General features: G+C 43.9%; 1 protein-coding gene across 6 annotated transcripts in view; it reads left to right on the top strand.

Moving 5' to 3' along the window:
- DGKB (diacylglycerol kinase beta) overlaps positions 1 to 23,959 on the top strand; it is a 609,664-nt gene that overhangs the window by 219,057 nt on the left and 366,648 nt on the right. For all 6 annotated transcript variants that reach the window (XM_039912948.1, XM_029070029.2, XM_029070032.2 and 3 more), the window contains 2 exons: positions 5,379 to 5,452; positions 14,966 to 15,040. In XM_039912948.1, the coding sequence (XP_039768882.1) occupies positions 5,379 to 5,452; positions 14,966 to 15,040 (149 nt within the window). The remainder of the gene's footprint in view (positions 1 to 5,378; positions 5,453 to 14,965; positions 15,041 to 23,959) is intronic.

The raw sequence follows: 23,959 nt of genomic DNA on the forward strand, positions 1-23,959 counted from the left end.
TAATAGAATCTATATATATACACCATTAATAAAATAAAGTAATAATATATATGAATATACACCAGTGCTGTGGGGAGGGGAAGGAGGTAGAGCAGAGGGAGCGAGTAGGGGAAATGGGGAGGGGAGGAGGAGCAGAGGGAAAGAGAGGGTTCAGTCTGGGATGGCCTTCTGGAGGAGGTGAGCTCTCAGTAGGGCTTTGAAGGGAGGAAGAGAGTCAGTTTGGCGGATCTGAGGAGGGAGGGCATTCCAGGACAGCGGTAGGACGTGGGCCAGTGGTCAACGGTGGAACAGGTGAGAACGAGGCACCGAGAGAAGATTAGCGGCAGAGGAGCGGAGTGTACGGTGTGGGCTGTAGAAGGAGAGAAGGGAGGTGAGGTAAGAGGGGCAAGGGGATGGACAGCTTTAAAGCCGACCGTGAGGAGTATTTCCTTCATGCAAAGGTTGATAGGCAACCACTGGAGGTTTTTGAGGAGGGGAGTAACATGGCCAGAGCGCTTCTGTAGAAAGATAATCGGGGCAACGGAATGAAGTAAAGAGAGAGATAGGAGGATGGGAGATCCGAGAGGAGGCTGACAAAATCATCCAGTCGGAATATCATGAGAGGTTGTACCAGTACGATGGCCTTTTGGATGGAGAGGAAAGGGCGGATCTTGGCGATGTTGTGAAGTTGAGACGGGCAGGTTTTGGTGACAGATTGGATTGTGGGGTGAATGAGAGAGCAGAGTCAAGGATGACACCAAGGTTGCAGGCTTGTGAGATGGGAAGGATGGTAGTGCCCTCCACAGTGACAGGGAAGTCAGGGAGAGGACAGGGTTTGGGAGGGAAGATATGACTTGTCTCATAATATTTATTGAGGGCTGTTGTATTGCTCCAGATTCCGTATGTCAGGTTTGCACGAATTTGAATGCTCTATGTTTCTCTAATGACCCATTTGAGTGAGAAGTACCAAGGGCTAGTGGAAAGGACACAGGCCCAGGAGTCAGAGGACCTGGGTTCTAATCTCAGCTCCATCACTTGATGTCATGTGACTTGGAGAAAGTCATTTAACTTCTTTGGGCTTCAGTTACCTCATCTGTAAAATGGGGATTGATATTCCTGTCCTCTCTGTTCCTCAGGATGGAACTCCATGGGGGACAGGGACTGTGTCTGACCTGATTAAAATGTACCTATCCCACCGCTCAACAAAAACTACTATTCTGATTTTCAATACGGAGTTATCTAAATTTGCTACATCCACTCTACCTGAATCAAAGCTAAATGAATGGCCCTGCTCTAGATCGGTTTGCTCTCCGGTACAAAACAAGTTGGAGAGACATAACGGGAAATTGTATTCTCTTCCATCTTCATAATTTTCTAACCCTTCTTGCCCTGTTGTCGGGAACGGAAGAGTGAATGAAGTCATGTTTTTACAGTCGACGGCTTTCATAAGGGGTTTTCAAAGAAAAAGAGTAAAGTTAATGTTGAGAAGAAGGAAGGAACGAGTATTTCGGGCCCGCCGATCCACTTGTGCAGAGAGTCGGAGGAGAGTAGGTGGCAGGAACGAAAGGGCAAGTGGAGGAGAGTGAAGAGCTTTGAAGGAGTTAGGTGTTGAGGAGGGAAATAAGCAAAAGCCAGTGCAGCCTCTTAAGAAGGGCTGGAGTTTTCATCACTGCTTCTCCAATCTAAGTGCTCCTTTCCATACTTCCTTATTTCTCTTCTAACCTCCAGAAGAGGCCAGAAGAAAGGGAATCAGAAAGGGAACTTTTTTTTAGGAAGAAAGATAAAGGGGAAAAGTGGGGAATTAGGAAGAATTAGGAACTAGGAAGAAATAGAGAAGTAGCATGGTCTAGTGGTTGGAGCACAGGCTTGGGAGTCAGAAGAACCTGGGTTCCAATCCCTGTCTGCTGTGTAACCTTGGGCAAGTCACTTAACTCTCTAGACTTCAGTTACCTCATCTGTAAAATGGGCTTTCAGACTGTGAGCTCTATGTGAGAAATGGACTGTGTCTATCCTGAGTAGTTTGTATCTACGCCAGTGCTTAGGACAGTGCCTGGCACGTAGTAAACACTTAACAAATAGGATAAAAAGCCAAAACAATAACAATAAAATTTCAGATATTCTACTTACCCATTTAATAGAGTGTTCTGCACATAAATGTTCAATAAATACCACTCATGATGATGATGATGATAACAGTCAATGGGTATGTCAATTCGAGAAGCAAGGTGGCCTAGGGGAAAGAATACAGACCTTGGCATCATTGGACCTGGGTTCTAACCCTGGTCCATCAGATATCTGCTGTGGCCTTTTTTTTTAATGACAATTTTTAAGTCCTTGTCACTTAACTTCTCTCAGTTCCCTCTTCTGCAAAATTGGGATTCTATACCTGTTCTTCCTCCTCCTTGGACCGTGAGCCTCATGTGGGGCCTGATTCTCTTCTCTCTATCCCAGCATTTAGTACAGTGTCAGGCACTTAATAAGTGCTTACCCAAGTCACAATTATCATTATTCAAAGAGGAACCATTACTCCAGATTAAGTACCAAATCATACAATCACTACAGTCAAGTCTGTGGACAATGAAACTGTCACTGTAAACCCCTTTTGGGCAGGGAACCACTTCTGTTGTATTTTACTCTCTCACGTACTTAGTACTATGTCCTGCATGCAGTAAGTGCTCAATACCTACCACTGATTGATCGGTTGGTTGGTAGTCACTGACCGTGTGATGTGTTGGAGTATTTTCTCCTTCCCTGTTTGAGTGGTTTATAGGGACTAATAATAATGTTTGTGTTTGTTAAGCGCTTACTATGTGCTGAGCACTGTTCTAAGCGCTGGGGTAGATACAGGGTAATCAGGTCGTCCCACGTGAGGCTCACAGTTAATCCCCATTTTACAGATGAGGGAACTGAGGCACAGAGAAGTTAAGTGACTTGCCCAAAGTCACGCAGCTGACAAGTGGCAGAGCCGGGAGTAGAACCCACCACCTCTGACTCCCAAGCCCAGACTCTTTCCACTGAGCCAGGCTGCTTCTTATATATATATAAACTCACAACTCTGGATGAGGGTTCCTGTACTTCCAGAGGCCAGTCAGGCTGGGGTAGTTTAGAAATTTTCTGGCTGTAACTACACTGAAGCTAGGGGACTCTTGCCCCATTACCCATCAACTGGCTGTAATGAGGGGTGGGAGTTGGAGAGGATGATAATAATTCCAACTGTAGTTTCTGTGAAGTCCCTACTATGTGCCAAGCATCGTACAGATACAAAATCATCAGATCAGATGCAGTTATCATTTTACAGATAATGAAACTGAGGCACAGAGAAGTGAATAATAATGTTGGTATTTGTTAAGTGCTTACTATGTGCAGAGCACTGCTCTAAGCGCTGGGGTAGATACAGGGTAATCAGGTTATCCCACTTGAGGCTCACAGTTAATCCCCATTTTATAGATGAGGTAACTGAGGCACAGAGAAGTGAAGTGACTTGGCCAGAGTCACACAGCTGACAAGTGGCAGAGCCGGGAGTCGAACCCATGACCCCGACTCCGAAGTCCAGGCTCTTTCCACAGAGCCACGCTGCCCATGGTCACTCAGCAAGCAAGAGGCAAAGCAGGGATTAGAAACCAGGTCCTCCAAATTCCAGGCCTGGCTTCTTTCCACTAGGGCATGCTGATATTTCTGGTTGTAGTATTCCTGGTTTAACCACAGTCTCAAATTATATGTCAAAAGAAGAGAATTTTTAGGTGTGGTCACATCAAGCCAAACCAAGGTAGGACTGCGGAGCTCTTGTGTAGACTTGGAGGCTAAACTGAAGAGAGACAAACACTTACCATAAAGTCAAGGAAATTATTCAAATTCAAGCCTCTGCTGCTCATCTGGGGGAGAGTAACCAACTTGTGTCTAAATGAATCAGTCAACCAATGTTACTTACTGCACACAATGTGTGCAGTTTACTGTACTAAGTATTTGGTGCTCAGGGTATAAGAGTAATAATAATGAGCAATTATGGTACTTGTTCAGCACTTACTATGTGCCAAGAGCTGTTCTAATCTGGGGTAGATATAAGTTAATCAGTTTGGACACTGTCCCTGTCCCACATGAGGCTCACACTCTTGATCCCCAGTGTACAGATGAGATAACTGAGGCCCAAAGAAGTTAATCCAGCAGACATGTGGCGGAACCGGGATTGGAACCCGGATCCTTCTGATTCCAAGGCCCATGCTCTATCCGTTAGGCCACGCTGCGGAGGTAGACATACTACAGTACCTTAGTCTTTTGGTCGTATCCTATTTTCAAAACTTTAGCTAGCAAATGCTTTGCTATTCTGGGGCAGATTGATGGGTTATTCAGACTCCTTTTTACGGATTCACCTTGCTTCTTCTCATTACTTCCCTAATCGCTTTTCCCCCATCCGCCATTTCACTGCCTCAAAGGATCTCCATCAGAGGAGAGGTGAAATTATAATTCATTCAATTGGGAAAGGGTTTAGTGGGAGGAGGCGGATGAATGGATGGCCAAAATAAGGTTTAGGAATTAGAGGAGGATTGCAATTATCCATCTTATCTCCATCAACGATTAACTTAGACAATCGATAGGTACCTGCATTTAGAAGTAAGAGATTTAAAGATTTACCAACTCTAAATCAATCATTCAGTTGGGGATCTCCTGAATACATGGCTCTATAGTCAGCATATAGGAAAATTTAAATAGACTATAAGCTCACTATGGACAGGGAATAATAATAATAATAATAATGTTGGTATTTGTCAAGCGCTTACTATCTGCAGAGCACTGTTCTAAGCGCTGGGATAGATACAGGGTAATCTGGTTGTCCCACATGTAGCTCACATTCTTAATCCCCATTTTACAGATGAGGGAACTGAGGCACAGAGAAGTTAAGTGACTTGCCCAGTATCTATTGATAGCCGTATTATACACTCCCAAATGCTTAGCATAGTACTCTGCACACAGTAAGTGCTGACTGCACAGTAAGACTCCAAGAGACCTTCCCAGACTCAGCCCCCTTTTCCTCAGCTCCTCCTCCCATCCCTATCGCCCCGACTCTCTCCCTCTGCTCTACCCCTATGCCCCACAGCACTTGTGTATTTATGGCCATATCTATAATTCTATTTATTTATAATGAAGCCTGTTTACTTGTTTTGATGTCTCTCTCCCTGCTTCTAGACTGTAAGCCCAGTGTGGACAGGGATCGTCTCTCTTTATTGCTGAATTGTACTTCCCAAGTGCTTAATACACAATAAGCACTCATTAATTATGATTGAATGAATGAATGAGTAAGTGATCAAGAATGCCAGTTGACCATTGATTGATAGAAGCAGAATATACTTTCGCTGCCTTCGGAGTTTATAATCTAATGTGACCATGTCCAATTTTTCTTCTAGATCACTCCCGTCCCAGGCACTCATCCACTTTTAGTATTTGTCAACCCCAAAAGTGGAGGGAAACAAGGAGAAAGGTATGGATTCATTTTTTACTTTTTTCCTTGGTTCAGGTGCAGTTGAAGGCATTGGAAATGTAGGATAAAATGCTTATGATAAGCGCTCAATAAATACTATTAAATGAATAGCTATTAATGTTGTGCATTTCTATTACAAAATTATCATTTTATTTATGTTTTTTAAAAACGTATGTTTTGGAATATTTACCTTCCCATCATTTGGAGGTGATGAAACTTACTGTGGCCCAGAAAATGTTCTACTTTTATTTCCTCTTAGCTGCATTTGGCGTTAAAGATCTTGCTATTAAAATAATCCCCAGATCACTAGCTTCATCCCATAATAATAATAATAATAATGCTGGTATTTGTTAAGCGCTTACTATGTGCCGAGCACTGTTCTAAGCGCTGGGGTAGACATAGGGGAATCAGGTTGTCCCACGTGAGGCTCACAGTCTTAATCCCCATTTTACAGATGAGGGAACTGAGGCACAGAGAAGCTAAGTGACTCGCCCACAGTCACACAGCCGACAAGTGGCAGAGCTGGGATTCGAACTCATGAGCCCTGACTCCAAAGCCCATGCTCTTTCCACTGAGCCACGCTGCATGGACACAGAAAGGCTGATCATGGTTTCAACATTATCATTTCCCCAAGGCTAGTCTTAAAGGAGATACAGTGCTCGCTGACCCTATTTGCTGAACAAGAAGATACATCAAACAGTACAGCCTTATCTGTAACCTGAAAGGGTAGGCTGAAAATAAAAATGTTTTCTTCTCTGTCTCCAGCCCCATCCCTTTATGGAGATATAGAAGGCATCATAGTGATATTAAATATTGACCTTGCTCTCAATCTGCAGAGAGTGTAGCCTCCAAGGGTTACAGAACTCTGCAGGGTTTATATGCAAAGCACATCTTGATGGCGTCAGTTCCATTTGGAGGGTCTGGAGGCAACTGAACTTTAAATCCCGGGTCATAAGACCCATCCATTCTTTCAGTCATATTTATCGAGCACTTACTGTGTGCAGAGCACTCTACTAATCGCTTGGGAAACTACAGTACAACAATAAACAGTGATATTATCTGCCCACACTCTAGAGAGGGGAAACAAACATCAGTACATGTGAATAAAATGACAGATATGTACGTGAGTGGTGTGGGACTGGGAGGGAGGAAGAGTACAGGGAGCAAGTCAGGGTGATGCAGAAGGGAATGGGAGATGAGGAAAAGTGGGGCTTGTTCTGGGGAAGCCTCTTGGAGGAGATGGGCCTTCAATAAGGCTTTGAAAGGAGGAAGAGTCACTGTCTGTGGGATTTGAAGAAGGAGGGTGTACCAGGCCAGAGACAGGACATGGGCTAGGGGTCAGAGGCGAGACAGGCAAGAGTGAGAAGTTTAGTTGTTAAACGCTCATGTGCCCAGCACTGTTCTAAGTACTGAGCCAGATACAAGGTAATCAGGTTGGACACAGTCCCTGTCCCACATGGGACTCACAGTCTTAATCTCCATTTTATGGAAGAGGGAACTGAGGCCCAGAGAAGTGAAGTGACTTGCCAAAGATCATAAAGCAGACAGGTACAAGTGGCGGGGCTGGAATTAGAACCCAAGCCCTTGTGATTTCCAGGCCTGGGCTCTAATAATGTTGGTATCTGTTAAGCGCTTACTATGTGCAGAGCACCGTTCTAAGCACTGGGGGAGATACAGGGTAATCAGGTTGTCCCACATTAGGCTAACAGTTAATCCCCATTTTACAGATGAGGTAACTGAGGCACAGAGAAGTGAAGTGACTTGCCCACAGTCACACAGCTGACAAGTGGCAGAGGCGGGAGTCGAACTCATGACCTCTGACTCCGAAGCCCAGGCTCTTTTCCACTGAGCCACGCTGATACCCACTAGGCCACTAAGGACTCTGACACCGGTGCTGCCTCCCAGTGCTGATCCTTGGCCCCTTCCTAGTGTGAAGCAAAGTATTCCAGTCACGCTACCTAGAAATGCAGGCCCTGGTTAGACTTGTCGTTAAGATGTGCAGTAAAATGATCCCATTCCGTTGCCAGGCGATGCAGCCCTTGGTCCATCCCAGTGTGGGGGCATGCAGGCTTCGTTGGGCCCTGTCGTTAGGTGTGCAGAAGAGGGCTTTCTTCAGGTTGCCAGGCAATGCGGCCCTTGATGGGCACCGTTGCCAGGGCCGACCCTGTTGCCCGGTGACTCCGTTCAAAGTAGGCCAAGACCTACTTCGATTAGAGAACCTATGGAAGGGGTAAAGGGAGGTTGTGTTTCCTTGGTGACACTCAGGATGTGTTTTTGTGCACCTACAGGGTGACATCCTTAAGAACGGTTTAGGATGCTGTAAAATTGACTGTGACCTCCACACGAGACAGGAACTGGATCTGATTATTGTGTGATTTGTATCTAGATCTCAGATATCTCACCATCAACCCCTATCCATCCTGCCTCTGGCCTGGAATGCCCTCCCTCCTCAAATCTGACAGACAATTACAGTCCCCCCACCCCACTTCAAAGCCTTATTGAAGGCACATCTCTTCCAAAAGGCCTTCCTGAAACTAAGCCCCACTTTTCCTCAACTCCCACTCTCTTCTGCTTCTCCCTGACTCACTCCCTTTGTTCTTGTCCCCTCTCTCTGCCCCACAGCACTTTTGTATATATCTGTATTTTTTATTTATATTAATATCTGTTTATTTGTACTTATCTGCTTCCCACACCTCTAGACTGTGAGCTCATTGTGTGCAGGGATTGTCACCCTTTATTGTCGTATTGCACTTTCCCAAGTGCTTAGTATAGTGCTCCTCACACAGTAAGCGCTTAATAAATATGATTGAATGAATGAATAAATCACTTAACTTCAGTGGGTCTCAGTTACCTCATCTGTAAAATGGGGATTAAGACTGGGTCCCCTATGTGGGACAGGCACCGCGGCCAATCTGATTATCTTGTATCTACCCCAGCGCCTGGTACAGTGTTGGGCACATAGTAAGTGCTTAATGAATACCAAAATTATTATTATATTCAGTGAATTTTTCTATTGCCACTGGGTTAGGAAGAATTGCAGGTAATTGTAACAGTTATTGAACACAGCTTGAATGTTTCTAATTTTAGCTATGAGTGTAATGTTGCAAGTGGATTCACATATAACAGCGTGGCTCAGTGGAAAGAGCCCGGGCTTGGGCGTCAAAGGTCGTGGGTTCTCATCCCGACTCTACCACTTGCCAGCTGTGTGGCTTTGGGCAAGTCATTTCACTTTTCTGTGCCGCAGTTACCTCATCTGTAAAATGGGAATTAAAACTGCGAGCCCCACGAGGGACAACATGATCACCTTGTATCCCCCGCAGTGCTTAGAACAGTGCTTTACACATAGTAAGCACTTAAATCCCACCATTATCATTATTATTATTAAATGGAGAGATGGTAGATTTGGGGTGAGCCGATCCCTGAGGTACTGCAAGTGCTGAGATGCCCCATACAGGGCCCAGTCAGGAATGTAGAAATGTCCTCCCACTCCTTGCCGTGGCACACTGAGGTGCATAGTTCGGGGAGAGAGGAAGGAGGAGTCGTTTCCAAGGCAAGAGGAGTTGACTAATAATAATAACTGTGGTATTTGTTAAGCATTTACAATGTGCCTGGCATTGTACTAAGCATCTGAATGGTAAAATCAAATCGGGTTGGTCTCAGTCCCATCTGGGGTACCTAGTCTCAATCACCATTTTGCAGTTGAACTAAGGCCACAGAGAAGTGAAGTGACTGCCTAAGGTCACAGAGGAGATAGGTGATGGAGCCAGAATTAGAATCCAGGTCCTTCTGACTCTCAGGCCCGGGCTCTATCCACTACACCATATTGCTTAACTCTCTGTGTGTCCCTCTCTTCCCCCACAATGAGGACGCGAATATTTCAGGAGGCAGATGAGGTTTGACGATATCTGCCTGTGCAGGAAGAGACTGTGTGGAAAGTCACCTGCACGAGGAGAAGAAGGAGCCGCTATCATGGGCGGGACCAAAATGGTCACCGATATTTAAGTTATGTAGTTACTTCCTCAAACAATTGATTAGGGAACTTTTTGTGAATGCAACCTTGTTTTAACTCCTAATTCCTCAAAAGTTCATTTTCACTTCTTGTATTTGCTTGGCTTTCTGATTTTTACACCTTATTCAATGAGTTTTTCCATCCACTGGCACTCAACAAAAAGAATAAATTTCTCCTCAGTAATTTAGTCTTTCTTTATCAGCATTAAGCTGTGCCCTTATTGCCACAAACAAAACCAGTTATTTTTAGTAAATGGTGGTTTGGAATAACTATGCCTTTGAAGAGAGAGTTTTTTCCCTTGGAAATATAGATACCACATTATTAAACAAGATAGTCCCAATATTCATAGAGATATGACATTAATTTGCATGATAAAGACAACTGCAATAGCTCAAATTATGATTTTTAAATTGTTTTCCCTCTTATGGGTACCTTAACTGCATTAACAAGAAACAAAGCACAAAAGATATTCAGTACAGGTGGCTTGGGATAAAAAAATAAATAAAGTTTTACAAAGGATTAGAACAAGACTATATAATTTGCACTCTAAATTAGAGGGAATAGAAGAATAAAAGTAAGACATCACTCCATATGCATTTGCATACCAAAAATTCCTTCTAATTAAAATACTTATATGTATAAGTAAGGTATATATATATATATATATATATACCTACATATAAGTATTTTATACTTGTATATTCATATCTGCAGCATGGCTCAGTGGAAAGAGCATGGGCTTTGGAGTTAGAGGTCATGGATTCGAATCCCAGCTCTACCACTTGTCAGCTGTGTGACTGTGGGCAAGTCACTTAACTTCTCTGTGCCTCAGTTACCTCATCTGTAAAATGGGGATTAAGACCGTGAGCCCCACGTGGGACAACTTGATTCCCCTGTGTCTACCCCAGCGCTTAGAACAGTGCTCTGCACGTAGTAAGCGCTTAACAAATACCAACATTATTGAGAAGCAGCGTGGCACAGTGGAAAGAGCGTGGGCTTGGGAGTCAGAGGTTATGGGTTCGAATCCCAGCTCTGCCACTTCTCAGCTGTGTGACTGTGGGCAAGTCACTTCACTTCTCTATGCCTCAGTTACCTTATCTGTAAAATGGGGATTAACCGTGAGCCTCACGTGGGACAACCTGATTACCCTGTATCTACCCCAGCACTTAGAACAGTGCTCTGCACATAGTAAGCGCTTAACAAATACCAACATTAGTATTACATATTGTTGTCTCTTGTACTTGAAGATGATTCCATTGATGATGGCTGGACGTATTGGTGTGTGTGTAGCTGGAAAGGTCAATGTGGTTCCTTCAGTGCCAGCTAATGCTGTTGAATTGTACTCTCCCAAGAACTTAGCACAGTGATCTGCACATAGCAGGCAAGCGCTCAGTAAATATGATTGATTGATTGATTCAGTTCGAATCATGGTGTTTCCAAAGATGGGTGTTGATTGTGCTAGGATTGTAAGTGCCTGGATATAGTCTCCCAACCGCTTAGTACAGTGCTTTGCCGTAAGACCGTTGTGGGCAGGGATTGACTCTCTATTGCTGTATTGTACTTTCCAAGTGCTTAGTACAGTGCTCAGCACACAGTAAGCACCCAATAAATACCACTGAATGAATGAACGCATGAATAAATATGATCAATTGATCTACTGTTTGTGAATGTTAGTTTGGAATATATCAGATTCCGCTTAAGCCTCTGGTCTATGAATTGCTGCCATTAACTATACATCCAGGCTGTAAGCTTGTTATAGTGCACTCTCCCAAGCACTTAGTACAGTGCTCTGCACTCAGTAAGTGCTCAATGAAATATAATTGAATGTATCTAGATGAATAGCCTTGATGAATAAGTTGTTTTGTGTGGATGAAATGACGGGGATACCCAAGACATGAGCACCTCATTCATTCACTCGTATTTATTAAGTATTTACTGTGTGCAAAGCACTGAACTAAGCACTTGGGAAAGTATGATACAACAATAAACAGTGACATTCCCTGCCCACAACAAGCTCACAGTCTAGAGTGCAGGAGACAGACATCAATACGAATAAATAAAAGGACAAATATATGCATAAGTGGTATGGGGCTGGGAAGGCGGGGGGAAGGGCAAAGGGAGGAAGTCAGGGCGATGCAGAAGGGACTGGGGGATGAGAAAAAGTGGGGCTTAGTCTGGAAAGGTCCCTTGGAGGAGATGGGCCTTCAGTAAGCCTTTAAAGGGGAGAATAATTGTCTGTGGTATCGGGGGAGGGAGGACATTCCAGGCCAGAGGCAGCACGTGGGCCAGTGGTCGGCGGCGAGACAGGTGAGATGGAGGCACAGTGAGAAGGTTAGCACTAGAGGAGGGAAGAATAAGAATGTTGTGGGCAGGGAACGTGCCTTTATATTGTTGTGTTGCATTCTCCCAAGTGGTTAGTACAGTGCTCTGCACAGAGTAAGTGCTCGTGCTCAATAAATATGCCTGATGGAAGAAATCTGGAGAAGTCATGCACGAATCACTGGTGAAGATGAGGTTGTGATTGCCGGAAAATCAACCATCTTCCCACCCCTCCTGTCCTTGCTGCTGTTCCATCAAACACTGTTATAAGCACTGGGGTAGATACAACTTATCCCTATCACAGTGTAAGGAGGGAGAAGAGGCATTTAATCCCCATTTTACAGTTGAGGTAACTGAGGCCCAGAGAAGTTAAGCGATTGCCCAGGGAGCAGAGCGGACAAGTGGCGGAACTGGGGTTAGAATCCAGGTCCTTTTGTCTCCCAGGCCCATGCTCTATCCACTAAACCACACTGCTTCTGATGACTTTTTGGCTGTCTGGGATCTATCAGAATCTTTTGTCTCTTAACTTCCATCAAGCCTGGTGGTCACAGCTGCTCATTCCTACTAGGCAGTCATCTACGGAAAACATATCTGTGGTCATGTAAGCGGATTCATTTCACTTAGACACATTATTTGTACTTCTACTTGAGTATGCAAGTGAAAAACAGACATAGTAAAGTATCGCCCACAGTGAGACCTTTATTATAGGAAGGGGAAATGCAGACACCATTGTACTAAGAGGAAGGGGAGCGGGAGAGTATGTAATTAACTTTGGATTTAAGTTCTAACCCACCTGCATGACTCTTTAACAAGCACTTGTTCAAACAAGAATTTTCTGGAATGTTATAACCTCTCATTAGATTGAAGATGTGTGTGTGTGTGTGTGTGTGTTACAGTCTCTTTGTTTTGTTTTGTTTTTGTGTGTGTATGTGTGATTTCCTTCCGAGAACTGAAATAATTTGCCCAAGATCACACAGCAGATGAAAGGCAGAGTGGGGCTTAGAATCCAGGTCCTTCTGACTTCCAGCCCCGTGCTCTATCCACTAGGTGACTCTCCATCTCTAACTTACTGTCACTCATAGTCAAGCTAAAAACGTACACACTACCTACTGTTATGGATCGCGTTGTGTGACACTGTGATGTTCATGTCACAACTAGTTTTTCACCAAGATGAAGATCTACGGAACATTGAAGATGCCCGAGATTCTATATGATAGACATTCATTCATTCATTCAATAGTATTTATTGAGCGCTTACTATGTGCAGAGCACTGTACTAAGCGCTTGGAATGTACAAATCGGTAACAGAGACAGTCCCTGCCCTTTGACAGGCTTACAGTCTAATTGGGGGAGACAGACAGACAAGAACAATCTGGCATATCTGACTGCTTTCAGAATCGGTATCACTCACAGCCCTCTATCAGGTGGCAATTGGAAATCACAAACATTGAGCTCTCTGTCCACCAACAATGCTTGTGGATAAATTGCTGTCAAATTATCTGTTTGCAGAGTGGACTGTATGAAGAGCAATATCATAGCAATAGGATGTCTAAATGTTACAGCTGTCCTGGAAATCATAGTGTGAATATGTGCCTGAGAAGCAGGCATGGGCAGAGAGAGAAAGAGAAACAGGAAGAGAGAGTGAAAGTGAGAGAGAAGCAGAAAAAGAAGAGAGGAAGAGGAAGTGACAGAGATGGAAAAGAAGAGAAGCAGAAAGGGATATTAGGTGCTCAAATAAATACCACTGATTGATTGATAAAGGGAAAGAGAGGGATGTGGAGTGGGGAGAAGTCAGGGAGAGAGTTTGAGATTGAGATTACTGGGTGTTTAAGGTAGACTTTTCTCCTCCTTTTTTTTTAAATGGTATTTATTAAATGCTTACTATGTTCTAGGCACTGTGCTGGGGTGGACATTAGCTAATCAGGTTGGACACATTCACTGTCCAACATGAGGCTACCTTCTAACATGAGAATGAAACCTGTATAACTTTTCACAAGGTTGTAGAAGTTTGTGACCAAAGATTGTTGCCCTGGAGAGGAGATATCTTTAAGCCTGCCCCTTCTGAGTACTGCTTCCCTGCATATTTTACCACTGACAAATTTGATCGTTGAATTTTAATTTACTTTTTTCTGCGTGAAATATATTTACATCATTCTGTGGGTGTGTCCTCCCCGAAAAAAGCTTTTTTTTTTTTTTTCAGTGGCATTTAAGGGCTTACTCTGTGTCAAGTACTGTTCTAAAGACTGTCTTTGTTGATTTTCTTACAATTACCCCAGTGCTTTCTCTTGGATAATACATTGCAAGTGCTCATTTATTAAGCACATTTTAGTAATAATAATGATACTATTCACATTTGGTGGCTGTACTTAAAAACAACCTATCTTCACACAAAGCATTGAATATTAAATATGAGGAGATTTTGAATGATGCTTGACCGACTCTCATCAATAAGAATAACAGTGATGACATTTGTTAAGCATTTATTATGTCCCAAAGACTGTAGTAAGCATTGGTGTAGATAAAGGGCTGTAAAAGTGGATTATATAATAAGCCATCAATGCATCATTTAGAAATTCCTCTACTTTTGAAAAAGTAAACATTTGGGTAGAACCTCCAGGAATGGAAATATCATATTCTTGACAAAAGCACGAGGCCAATTAAAAAGGAAACAGGAAAAAGAAAATCACACAAATAGGCAAGTAGAAAGACATTCTCTTGCTAGGTATTATTTTGGCCAGTAGTTTGTAAGGCAGAGAGTCATTGCCAGCATTTATTTAGAGAAAACATTTAATCTGCGTAAAAGCTATGTCTAAAACATTCGATCTATTTTCAAAACTACCCAGCCTTAAATATGCTTATAGGGAAAAAATATATTTATAGCCAGCTCTCTAGAAAATCAAATTTCACTGTTTCTAAATATGTGTTTCATGATGGCTTTCTTAGGTCTCTGAAAACTCTTATGATTTCCTTCAGTATGTGTTTTATAAAGATTACTTTCAGCCCAGACTTTTCTATGTATAGGGATCTAGAATTTGGATAAATTCAAATATCAAATGTGAAATAATTTCAGCTTCAGTGCCCTTTGGTGTTTTTCCCATTTATTTGTTTGGAAATAAAAGATAATTGTTAGTGCACTAAAATGTGTTTTGTTTTTTTTTTCCTCTTAAACTTTTCCACCTTTCCAGAATTTACAGAAAATTTCAGTATCTTTTGAATCCTCGCCAAGTGTACAGCCTTTCTGGAAGTGGACCAATGCCAGGGTAAGTCTAAGGCTAATATTACCATTAACTCATTTAATACCACTTAATTAAATAAACTGCCTGATATACCTAGAAATAATGTGATTTCAATGCCATAAAGACCAGTATGAAAGAATTAAGTATCAACTGCTGAAAGGAAACCAAAAACAGATACCATCCTTTAAAATGGCTAATATCCTATTACCAGGGTGTTTCTTTTCTTCTTCTTCCAAATGACAAGTAAAAATACACAAAGAATGACTCAAAGGTTAACTAGAAAACCAGACGTTGAGATATTTTTGTAGTATGACATTTGTTAAGTGCTTACTATATGCTAAATGCAGTGTTAAACATAAGATTGGATTGGACACAGTATTCATCCCAAATGGGTTTATGGTACATTTTATTCTCATTTTATAGATGAGGAAACTGAGGTCCAGAGAGGTTGAGTTACTTTTATCAAATCACCCAGCATGACTTGAGGCCAGGTCTCCTGATTCCCTGACAAGTTTGCTTTCCACTAGGCCACACCGCCAAACTCCTCAAAAATGATGTGCAAGGTTTCAAAAATAATTTCTGGCCCAAGAAAACTTAGGACATGCTTCAATCAATCAGTCAATCAATCATACTTCGTGAGCGCTGACCTGTGCAGAGCACTATACTAACTACCTGAGAGAGTACACCACAACGATATCACAGACAATTTCCTGCCTACAGTGAGTTTACAATCTAGAGGGGGAGACAGGCATTAATCTGAAAAAAAAATTACAGATATATACATATGTGCTGTAGATATGGGAGGGGGAATGAATGAGGGGAGCAAGTCAGGGCGATGTAGAAGGGAGTGGGAAAAGAGGAAATGAGGACTTAGTCAGGGAAGGCCTCTTGGAGGAGATGTGCCTTCAGTAAGGCATTAAGGTAGGGAGATTAATTATCTGTTGGATATGAAAAGGGAGGTTCTTCCAGGCCAGAGACAGAATGTGGGCGAGTGGCGAGATAGACGAGACTGATGTACAGAAAGTGGTTGGCATTAGATGATCAAACTGTGCAGGCTAGGCTTTAGCAGGAGAGTAGCGAGGCGAAGTAGGAGGGGGCAAAGTTACTGAATGCTTTAAAGCCAACAGGAGTGGCTAAAGAGGTGGATGGACAACCTCTGCGGGTTCTTGAGGAGTGGGGAACCATGGAGTGAACATTTTTTTTTAGAAAAATTGACCTGGGCAGCAGAGTGAAGTATGGACAGGAGTGGGGAGAGACAGGAGGTAGGGAGGTCGGCAAGGAGGCTGATACAGTAGTCAGAGGAAGAAGGAACCACATTAAATCACTTAATAGTATTGATTGACTGCTTAACTCCGTGCAGAGCAATGTAATAAGTGCTTAGGAGAGCACGGCAATTAATAACTGTTGGTATTTGTTAAGCGCTTACTATGTGCAGAGAACTGTTCTAAGCGCTGGGGGAGATCCAGGGTCATCAGGTTGTCCCACGTGAGGCACACAGTCTTAATCCCCATTTTACAGATGAGGTAACTGAGGCACAGAGAAGTTAAATGACTTGCCCACAGTCACACAGCTGCCAAGTGGCAGAGCCAGGAATCGAACCCTTGACCTCTGACTCCCAAGCCTAGGCTCTTTCCATTGAGCTATGCTGCTTCTCTAATTAGTAGATCCAATCCTTGCTGTCAAGGAGCTTACAGTCCAGCGGGAGAGGCAAACATTAAAATAAATTAAAGGTAGGAGAAGCAGTGGTCCCACGGTGCTTTGAGGGAGGGAGAGGATGAGTACCCAAGTGCTTAGATGCTCTGCAAGTCCTGAAATGGCAGTAGAGGAGGAAATGGGTTAGGGAGTTGAGAGATTAATCAAAGAACAGTTTCTGGAGGAGATGGGGATTTTAGAATGGCTTTGGAGTTGGGGAGAGCGGTGATGGAGTGGGGGTGACATTCCAGGAAGACGAGAAGGCAGAAGCAAGAGGTCAGGGGTGAGACAAGAAAGAATGAGGCACAGTGAGTAAACTGGAATTAGAGAAGCCAAGTTTGCGATTTGAGTTGCACTGTGAGAGGAACGAAGAGAAGAAGGGAGGAAAAGAACTGACAGTCTTCAAGCCGGTTGTCAGACGTTTCTGCTTTAAAAAAATGGGGGCTCTAAAATTATTTGTTTTGTATCACTTGCACAGGTAGAACTTGAAAATAAAATTAGGGAATTAGAACAGAATGAGCTCCCTGTGGGCAAGGTCAATCAGCCAGTCAGTCATATTTGTTGAGCATTTACCGTGTGCAGAGCTTTAAGGGAAAGAGATATGTAACCTCTTTATACTGTACTTCTCCAACACCTAGGAGAGTGTACAGTGCCAGGTAGGAGCTCAGGCAGTGCTGCTTCCACTCTAATGACGTTGGCTTCTTCTTCACCTCACCTTGAGGTTCTTTCCTGTCACCTTGACAGGCTCATAAATGAGGAAAGGCTGAATCCAATTAAAGACTCCCTGCTGTTCAGCATTAGCTGAGGTTGCAGTTTGGATCACTCAGAATGGAATATCAGGCTGCCCGGTGGCACAGACGTGGTTCCTAAGAGTCGGAGGATCTGGGTTCAAATTCTATCTCTGCTCCTTGCCTGCTGTGTTATCTTGGCTAAGTCATGAAGCGGCGTAGCTCAGTGGAAAGAGCCCAGGCTTGGGAGTCAGAGAGCATGGGTTCGAATCCCGGCTCCGCCACTTGTCAGCTGTGTGACTCCGGGGCAGGTCACTTCACTTCTCTGTGCCTCAGTGACCTCATCTGTCAAATGGGGATTAACTGTGAGCCTCACGTGGGACAACCTGATGACCCTGTATCTGCCCCAGTTGCCATTGTTTTAGAGAAGCAGCGTGGCTCAGTGGAAAGAGCACGGGCTTTGGAGTCAGAGGTCACGGGTTTGAATCCTGGCTCGCCCACTTGTCAGCTGTGTGACTTTGGGCAAGTCATTTCACTTCTCGGTGCCTCAGTTCCCTCATCTGTAAAATGGGGATGAAGACTGTGAGCCCCACGTGGGACAACCTCATTCCCCTGTGTCTACCCCAGCGCTTAGAACAGTGCTCGGCACATAGTAAGCGCTTAACAAATACCACCATTATTATTTAAATTCTCTGTACCTCAGGTAGCTCATTTGTAAGATGAGGATAAAATATCTGTTCTCCCTCCCTCTTATGCTGTGAACCCCATGTGGGACAGGGACTCTGTCCTGTCTGCTTATCTGTATCTAGTCCAGTGCTTAGTACAGTGCTTGGCTCAAAGTAAGCTCTTCACAAATACCACAGTTGCTATGAATATCCTCAGTCCTCCCAGAAGGCACGTTTTGGATGAATGGAGTGTCAGGGTTCATTCGTTCAACAGCTCACACCTGTCTACCTTGAATTAATAGTGTTTTATAGGGTACTTACTCTGTGCAGAGCAGTTAACCAATCAGTGGTATTTATTGAGCACTTACTGTGCTTAGGGAGAGCTGGTGAACACGATCTCTTGCCTGCAAGAAGCTTATACCCTAGTAAGGGAGACAGACATTAAAATAAATTATGGATCCCAAAATATGTGCTGTGGGGCTGAGGGTGGGGTGAATATCAAATTCATTTATTCATTCAATCTTATTTATTGACTGCTTACTGTGTGCAGAGGCCTGTACTAAGCACTTGGAAAGTACAATGCAGCGATAGAGACAATCCCTGCCCACAACGAGCTTACAGTCTAGAGGGTGGGGGCAGGGGAGAGACAGATATCAAAACAAGTAAAAAGGCATCAATACAAATAAATAGAATTACAGATGTATACATATATACATAAGTGCCGTGGGGCAAGGAGAGGAGGAGGAAGAGAAAAGGGAGCGAGTCGAGGTGATGCAGAAGGGAGGGGGAGCTGAGGAAGAGAGGGCTTAGTCTGGGAAGGCCTCTTAGAGGAGGTGTGCCTTCAGTAGGGCTTTGAAGGGGAGAAGAATGATTCTTTGGAGGATTTGAGGAGGGAGGGTATTCCAGGACAGAGGTCGACAGTGGGACAGGCAAGACAAGGCACAGTGAGAGGGTTAGCACCAGAGGAACAGAGGGTGTGGGCTGGGATGTAGAAGGAGAGAAGGGAGGTGAGGTAAGAAGGAGCAAGGTGATGGTGAACCTCAAAGCCAATTGTGAGGAGTTTTTGTTTGATATGGAGGTTGATAGGCAACCACTGGAGATTTTTGAGGGTGGGGGTGACATGCCCTGTTATCTGTTGCCGACTTGTTCATTCCAAGCGCTTAGAACAGTGTTCTGCACATAGTAAGCGCTCAATAAATACTATAGAATGAATGAATGAATGCCCTGAACGTTTCTGTAGAAAGATAATGCAGGCAATGGAGTGAAGTGTGGACTGAAGTGGGGAGAGGCAGGAGATCGGGTGGCCAGAAAGGAGGCTGATGCAGTAATCCAGTCGAGATAGGATGAGTGATGGTACTAACATGGTAGCGGTTTGGATGGAGAGGAAAGGGCAGATCTTGGTGATGTTGTGAAGATGAGACCGGCAGGGTGTGATGACAGATTGGATATGTGGGGTGAATGAGAGAGCCATCTCCATCAGTAAAATTCTCAAAGGCTACAGATTCATGTGCTTAGGTGACACCAAAGGGAAAGAGATGATGGGAAATGAGGGTTTAGTCAGGGAAGACTTCTAGGGGATAGTATGATTTTAGTAAGGCTTTGAAGGTGGGGAGACTGGTGATCTGTTTGTCGGTATGAAGAGGCAGAGAGTTCCAGGCCACAGGGACAGTGTGGACAAGGGGTCGTCGGCGAGATAAACGAGACCGAGAGAGTGATTGTGTTGGCTTTAGAGGAGCAAAGTAGGTGGGCTGAATTGAAGTAGGAAATCACTGAGGTAAGTTAGGAGGAGGTAAGTTGACTAATGTTTTAAAGGTGATGGTAAGAAATTTCTGTTGAATATGGAAGTGGATAGGCAACCACTGGAGGTTTTTGAGGAGTGAGGAGACATGGACTGAACATTTTTTGAGAAAAAACAGTAGGGACAGTAGAGTCAAGAAAGGACTGGACAGGGGAGAGTCAAGAGGCAGTGAGGTCAGCGAGAAGGTTGATGTAGTGATTAAGGCTGGAATAGGATAAGTGCGGGGATCAGTATGGTGGCATTTTGGATGGAGAGCACACTTTTAAGCACCTAGGAGAGTACAGCATGTCTTAGCGGATAGGAGCAGCTTGGCTTAGAAGTTAGAGTACGGGCCCGGGAGTCGGAAGATCATGGGTTCTAATCCCGGTTCTACCACATCTACTGTGTGACCTTGGGCAAGTCACTTCACTTCTCTGGGGCTCAGTTATATCATCTGTAAAATGGGGATTAAGAGTGTCGACCTCCGCTCCAAACAAAAACTCCTCACTCTAGGCTTCAAGGCTCTCCATCACCTTGCCCCTTCCTACCTCTCCTCCCTTCTCTCTTTCTACCGGCCACCCCGCACGCTCCGCTCCTCTGCCGCCCACCTCCTCGCCGTCCCTCGGTCTCGCCTATCCCGCCGTCGACCCCCGGGTCACGTCCTCCCGCGGTCCCGGAACGCCCTCCCTCCTCACCTCCGCCAAACTGATTCTCTTTCCCTCTTCAAAACCCTACTCAAAAATCACCTCCTCCAAGACGGGTTCCCAGACTGAGCTCCTCTTCCCCCTCTACTCCCTCTGCCATCCCCCCTTTACCTCTCCGCAGCTAAAGCCTCATTTTCCCCTTTTCCCTCTGCTCCTCCACCTCTCCCTTCCCATCCCCACGGCACCATACTCGTCCGCTCAACTGTATATATTTTCGTTACCCTATTTATTTTGTTAATGAATTGTACATCGCCTCGATTCTATTTAGTTGCCATCGGTTTTTACGAGATGTTCTTCCCCTTGACGCTGTTTATTGCCATCGTTCTCGTCTGTCCGTCTCCCCCGATTAGACCGTAAGCCCGTCAAACGGCAGGGACTGTCTCTATCTGTTGCCGACTTGTTCATCCCAAGCGCTTAGTATAGTGCTCTGCACATAGTAAGCGCTCAATAAATACTATTGAATGAATGAATGAATGAGTGTGAACCTTATGTGGGACAGGAACTGTGTCTAACCTGACTAACTTGAATCTACCCTAGCACTTAAAACAGTGCTTGGCACATAGGAAGTGCTTGACAAGTACCATAACCATTCATATTATTATAGTACTATAATGCACAGGAAACAATAAATACAAATGACCGGTTGAACGATGGACTACTGTATTGTACTCCCTCAAGCACGTAGTACAGTGTTCCATATACTCTTATCACTCAGTTGACGGATTGATCGAGCTGGGTCAGAGACAACTGAGAGAGAACCGTAAACCATTCTGAAAACATCAAGCCACTGTGCAACAAGATTTTCAATTCAGTAACAGTTAGTTCTGAATCTCAGAATTTGGATTTGAACCCATTAGAATGATTTTCATATGAAAATAAAAGATACTGCTTTCTCTGCCATTTGTTACCCTCGCTTACAAAGCAGAAATCGTCCCCGTAATTATTCCTCTTAGATGTGAAGACGTATGAATGCGTTGCTGTCTTTACAGCTATAGAGTAAGAGTCTGAAAACCCTGTTATGTTTAAATATTGAAAGCACTGCAGCTGAAAGTGTAAAGAAGGTACCATACAGCTCTACTCGGCTACGGTTAACAAAGTGACATGAAAATTGCCAGCCTGATACATTGTGTAATTTGTGCCTAGCACCTGTGCTTTTAGCCTTGAAAAGAGTTTCCCAGTTTGGGTGTAGCAGCTCTATAGGCGAGTCTTCTACTTCTGTCAACAACCGCTATTGTGAATTTAATGATGTTGAAAAATCTGAAATTCAGTCATTATTCACCTCACAGAGAGACAAATGAATAGCAGCTGGACAGTGGATCCGTATGACATTGTCCAGCAGTCCCTGCTTCTCAAAAAGCATGTACCATGGGAAGGAGCACAGATGTCACTAAATATGTTATTGGAAAGTCTCATTTATATTTGTTTCCTTTAACTTGATCATGATTTTTTTTTTCTCTCAAAAGCTGTGGTTCTGTTAAATACCATAAGCCATTTTAATGAAACATCAGTGGTGGGATCTGGCCCAAGTGCTTTATTTTGAGAAAAATCACACTTCTTTCAATAATAATAATAATGGTCTTGGTTATGTGTTTACTACATGCCAGGCACAGTACTAAACATCGAGATGGGTACAAGCCCATCAGGTTGGACGGAGTCTCTGTCGACCAGTCTTTATCCCCATTTTACAGATGTGGTAACTGAGGCACAGAGAAGTGAAGTGCCTTGCCCAAGGTCACATATGTCAGAGCTGGAATTAGAAATCAGGTGCTTCTGACTCCCAGACCTATGCTCCTGCTGCTAGTTCCTGGAAGGTACTGCACGATTAAACTTGCTGATCCTTACTAGTTTCCAAAGAGAAGCACTTTAGGAACTAGAATCCACATTTTCTTGGATTGTAGGCATTCCAAGTGCTGTTAACTTGCTCATGTCTTTCATCTGGCCTTCGTATCGGACAGATGGTCACTGTCCTTACCCTCAAAGCCTTATTAAGAGCATATCTCCTCCAAGAAGTCTTCCCTGACTAAGCTTCATTTCCTCTTATCCCATTGCCTTCTGTGTCACTCTTGGCCTAGGATTTGCACCCTTATCCTATCTTCGCCTTAGTTACTGTGTCGGCCTTTTTTCTGACTTCCCTGCCTCCTGTCTCTCCTCATTCCAGGCTTTATTTCACTCTGCTGCCCAGATAATTTTTCTACAAAAAAAGTTCAGTCCATGTTTCTCCACTTCTCAAGGACCTCCAGTGGTTGCCCATCCAACTCCCCATCAAGCAGAAACTCCTCACCATCAGCTTTAAAACATTCAATCACCTTGCCCCCTCCTACCTCACTTCCCTACTCTCCTACTACAACCCACCATGCACACTTCACTCCTCTCATGCCAACCTACTCATTGTATCTCTATCTTGCCTATCTCACTGCCAGCCTCTCACCCAAGTTTTGCCTCTGGCCTGGAACGCCCTTCCTCTTCATATCTGACAGATAATTACACTCCCCACCTTCAAAGCATTATTGAAGGCAAATTTCTTCTCAAAGACCTTCTCTAAACCTTCATTTCCTCTTTTCCAACTCCCTTCTGCCTCCCCCGACTTGTTCCCTTAACTAAACCCATCTCACCACTACATCCCCACAGCATTTATGCAAATATCTGTAATTTATATCTGCAATATCTATATATCTATATGTTAATGTCTATCTCACCCTCTAGACTGTAATCTCTTAGTAAGCAGGTGATGCGTCTGTTATATTTGTGTGCTGTACTCTCCCAAGCACTTAGTACAGTGCTCTGCACACAGTAAGAACTCATTAAATGCAATTGATTGATTGAAAGCTCAAAAAATGCATAGATCTATAGATCAAGAATATTAAGGTGCCTATAAGCAGCCAGATAGTTGAGGGAGGATTAAAGGTAGGAACGAAGTGGAGACAAATCAAGTGACATCTGGAAAGAGAGTTTCACAAGGCCTTTGAAACTTATTCTTAGACTGTAAGCTTGCTGAGGTTGGGGATGATGTCCACTAACACTATTTTACCCTCCCAACCATTAATACAGTGCTCTGCACAGAGTCAGTGCTCCGTCAATCCTATGACTCGATTGTTTGAAGGGAAGAACAGATTAAGATTGGGGAAAGGAAATTGGGGGAGGGTATGCTGCAGAGCAGTGACACATCAGGAAAGTTGAGAAAGATTAACGCTTAGGATTTCCCTGGCAAAGGCATGAGCTGGGATGCCACAGTGAAGGACAGCTAGACCAGAGGGATCTAACCAGTGAAACCTGTAGTTAAGCGCTCCACTAGATTGTAAGATCCTTGTGGGCAGCAATCATGTCTACCAACTCTACTGTACTCCCCCAAAAGATTTGTGTAGTGCTTTGCACACAGT

Source organism: Ornithorhynchus anatinus, chromosome 8, assembly GCF_004115215.2.
Source record: "Ornithorhynchus anatinus isolate Pmale09 chromosome 8, mOrnAna1.pri.v4, whole genome shotgun sequence".
NCBI classification, from domain to species: Eukaryota; Metazoa; Chordata; class Mammalia; order Monotremata; family Ornithorhynchidae; genus Ornithorhynchus; species Ornithorhynchus anatinus.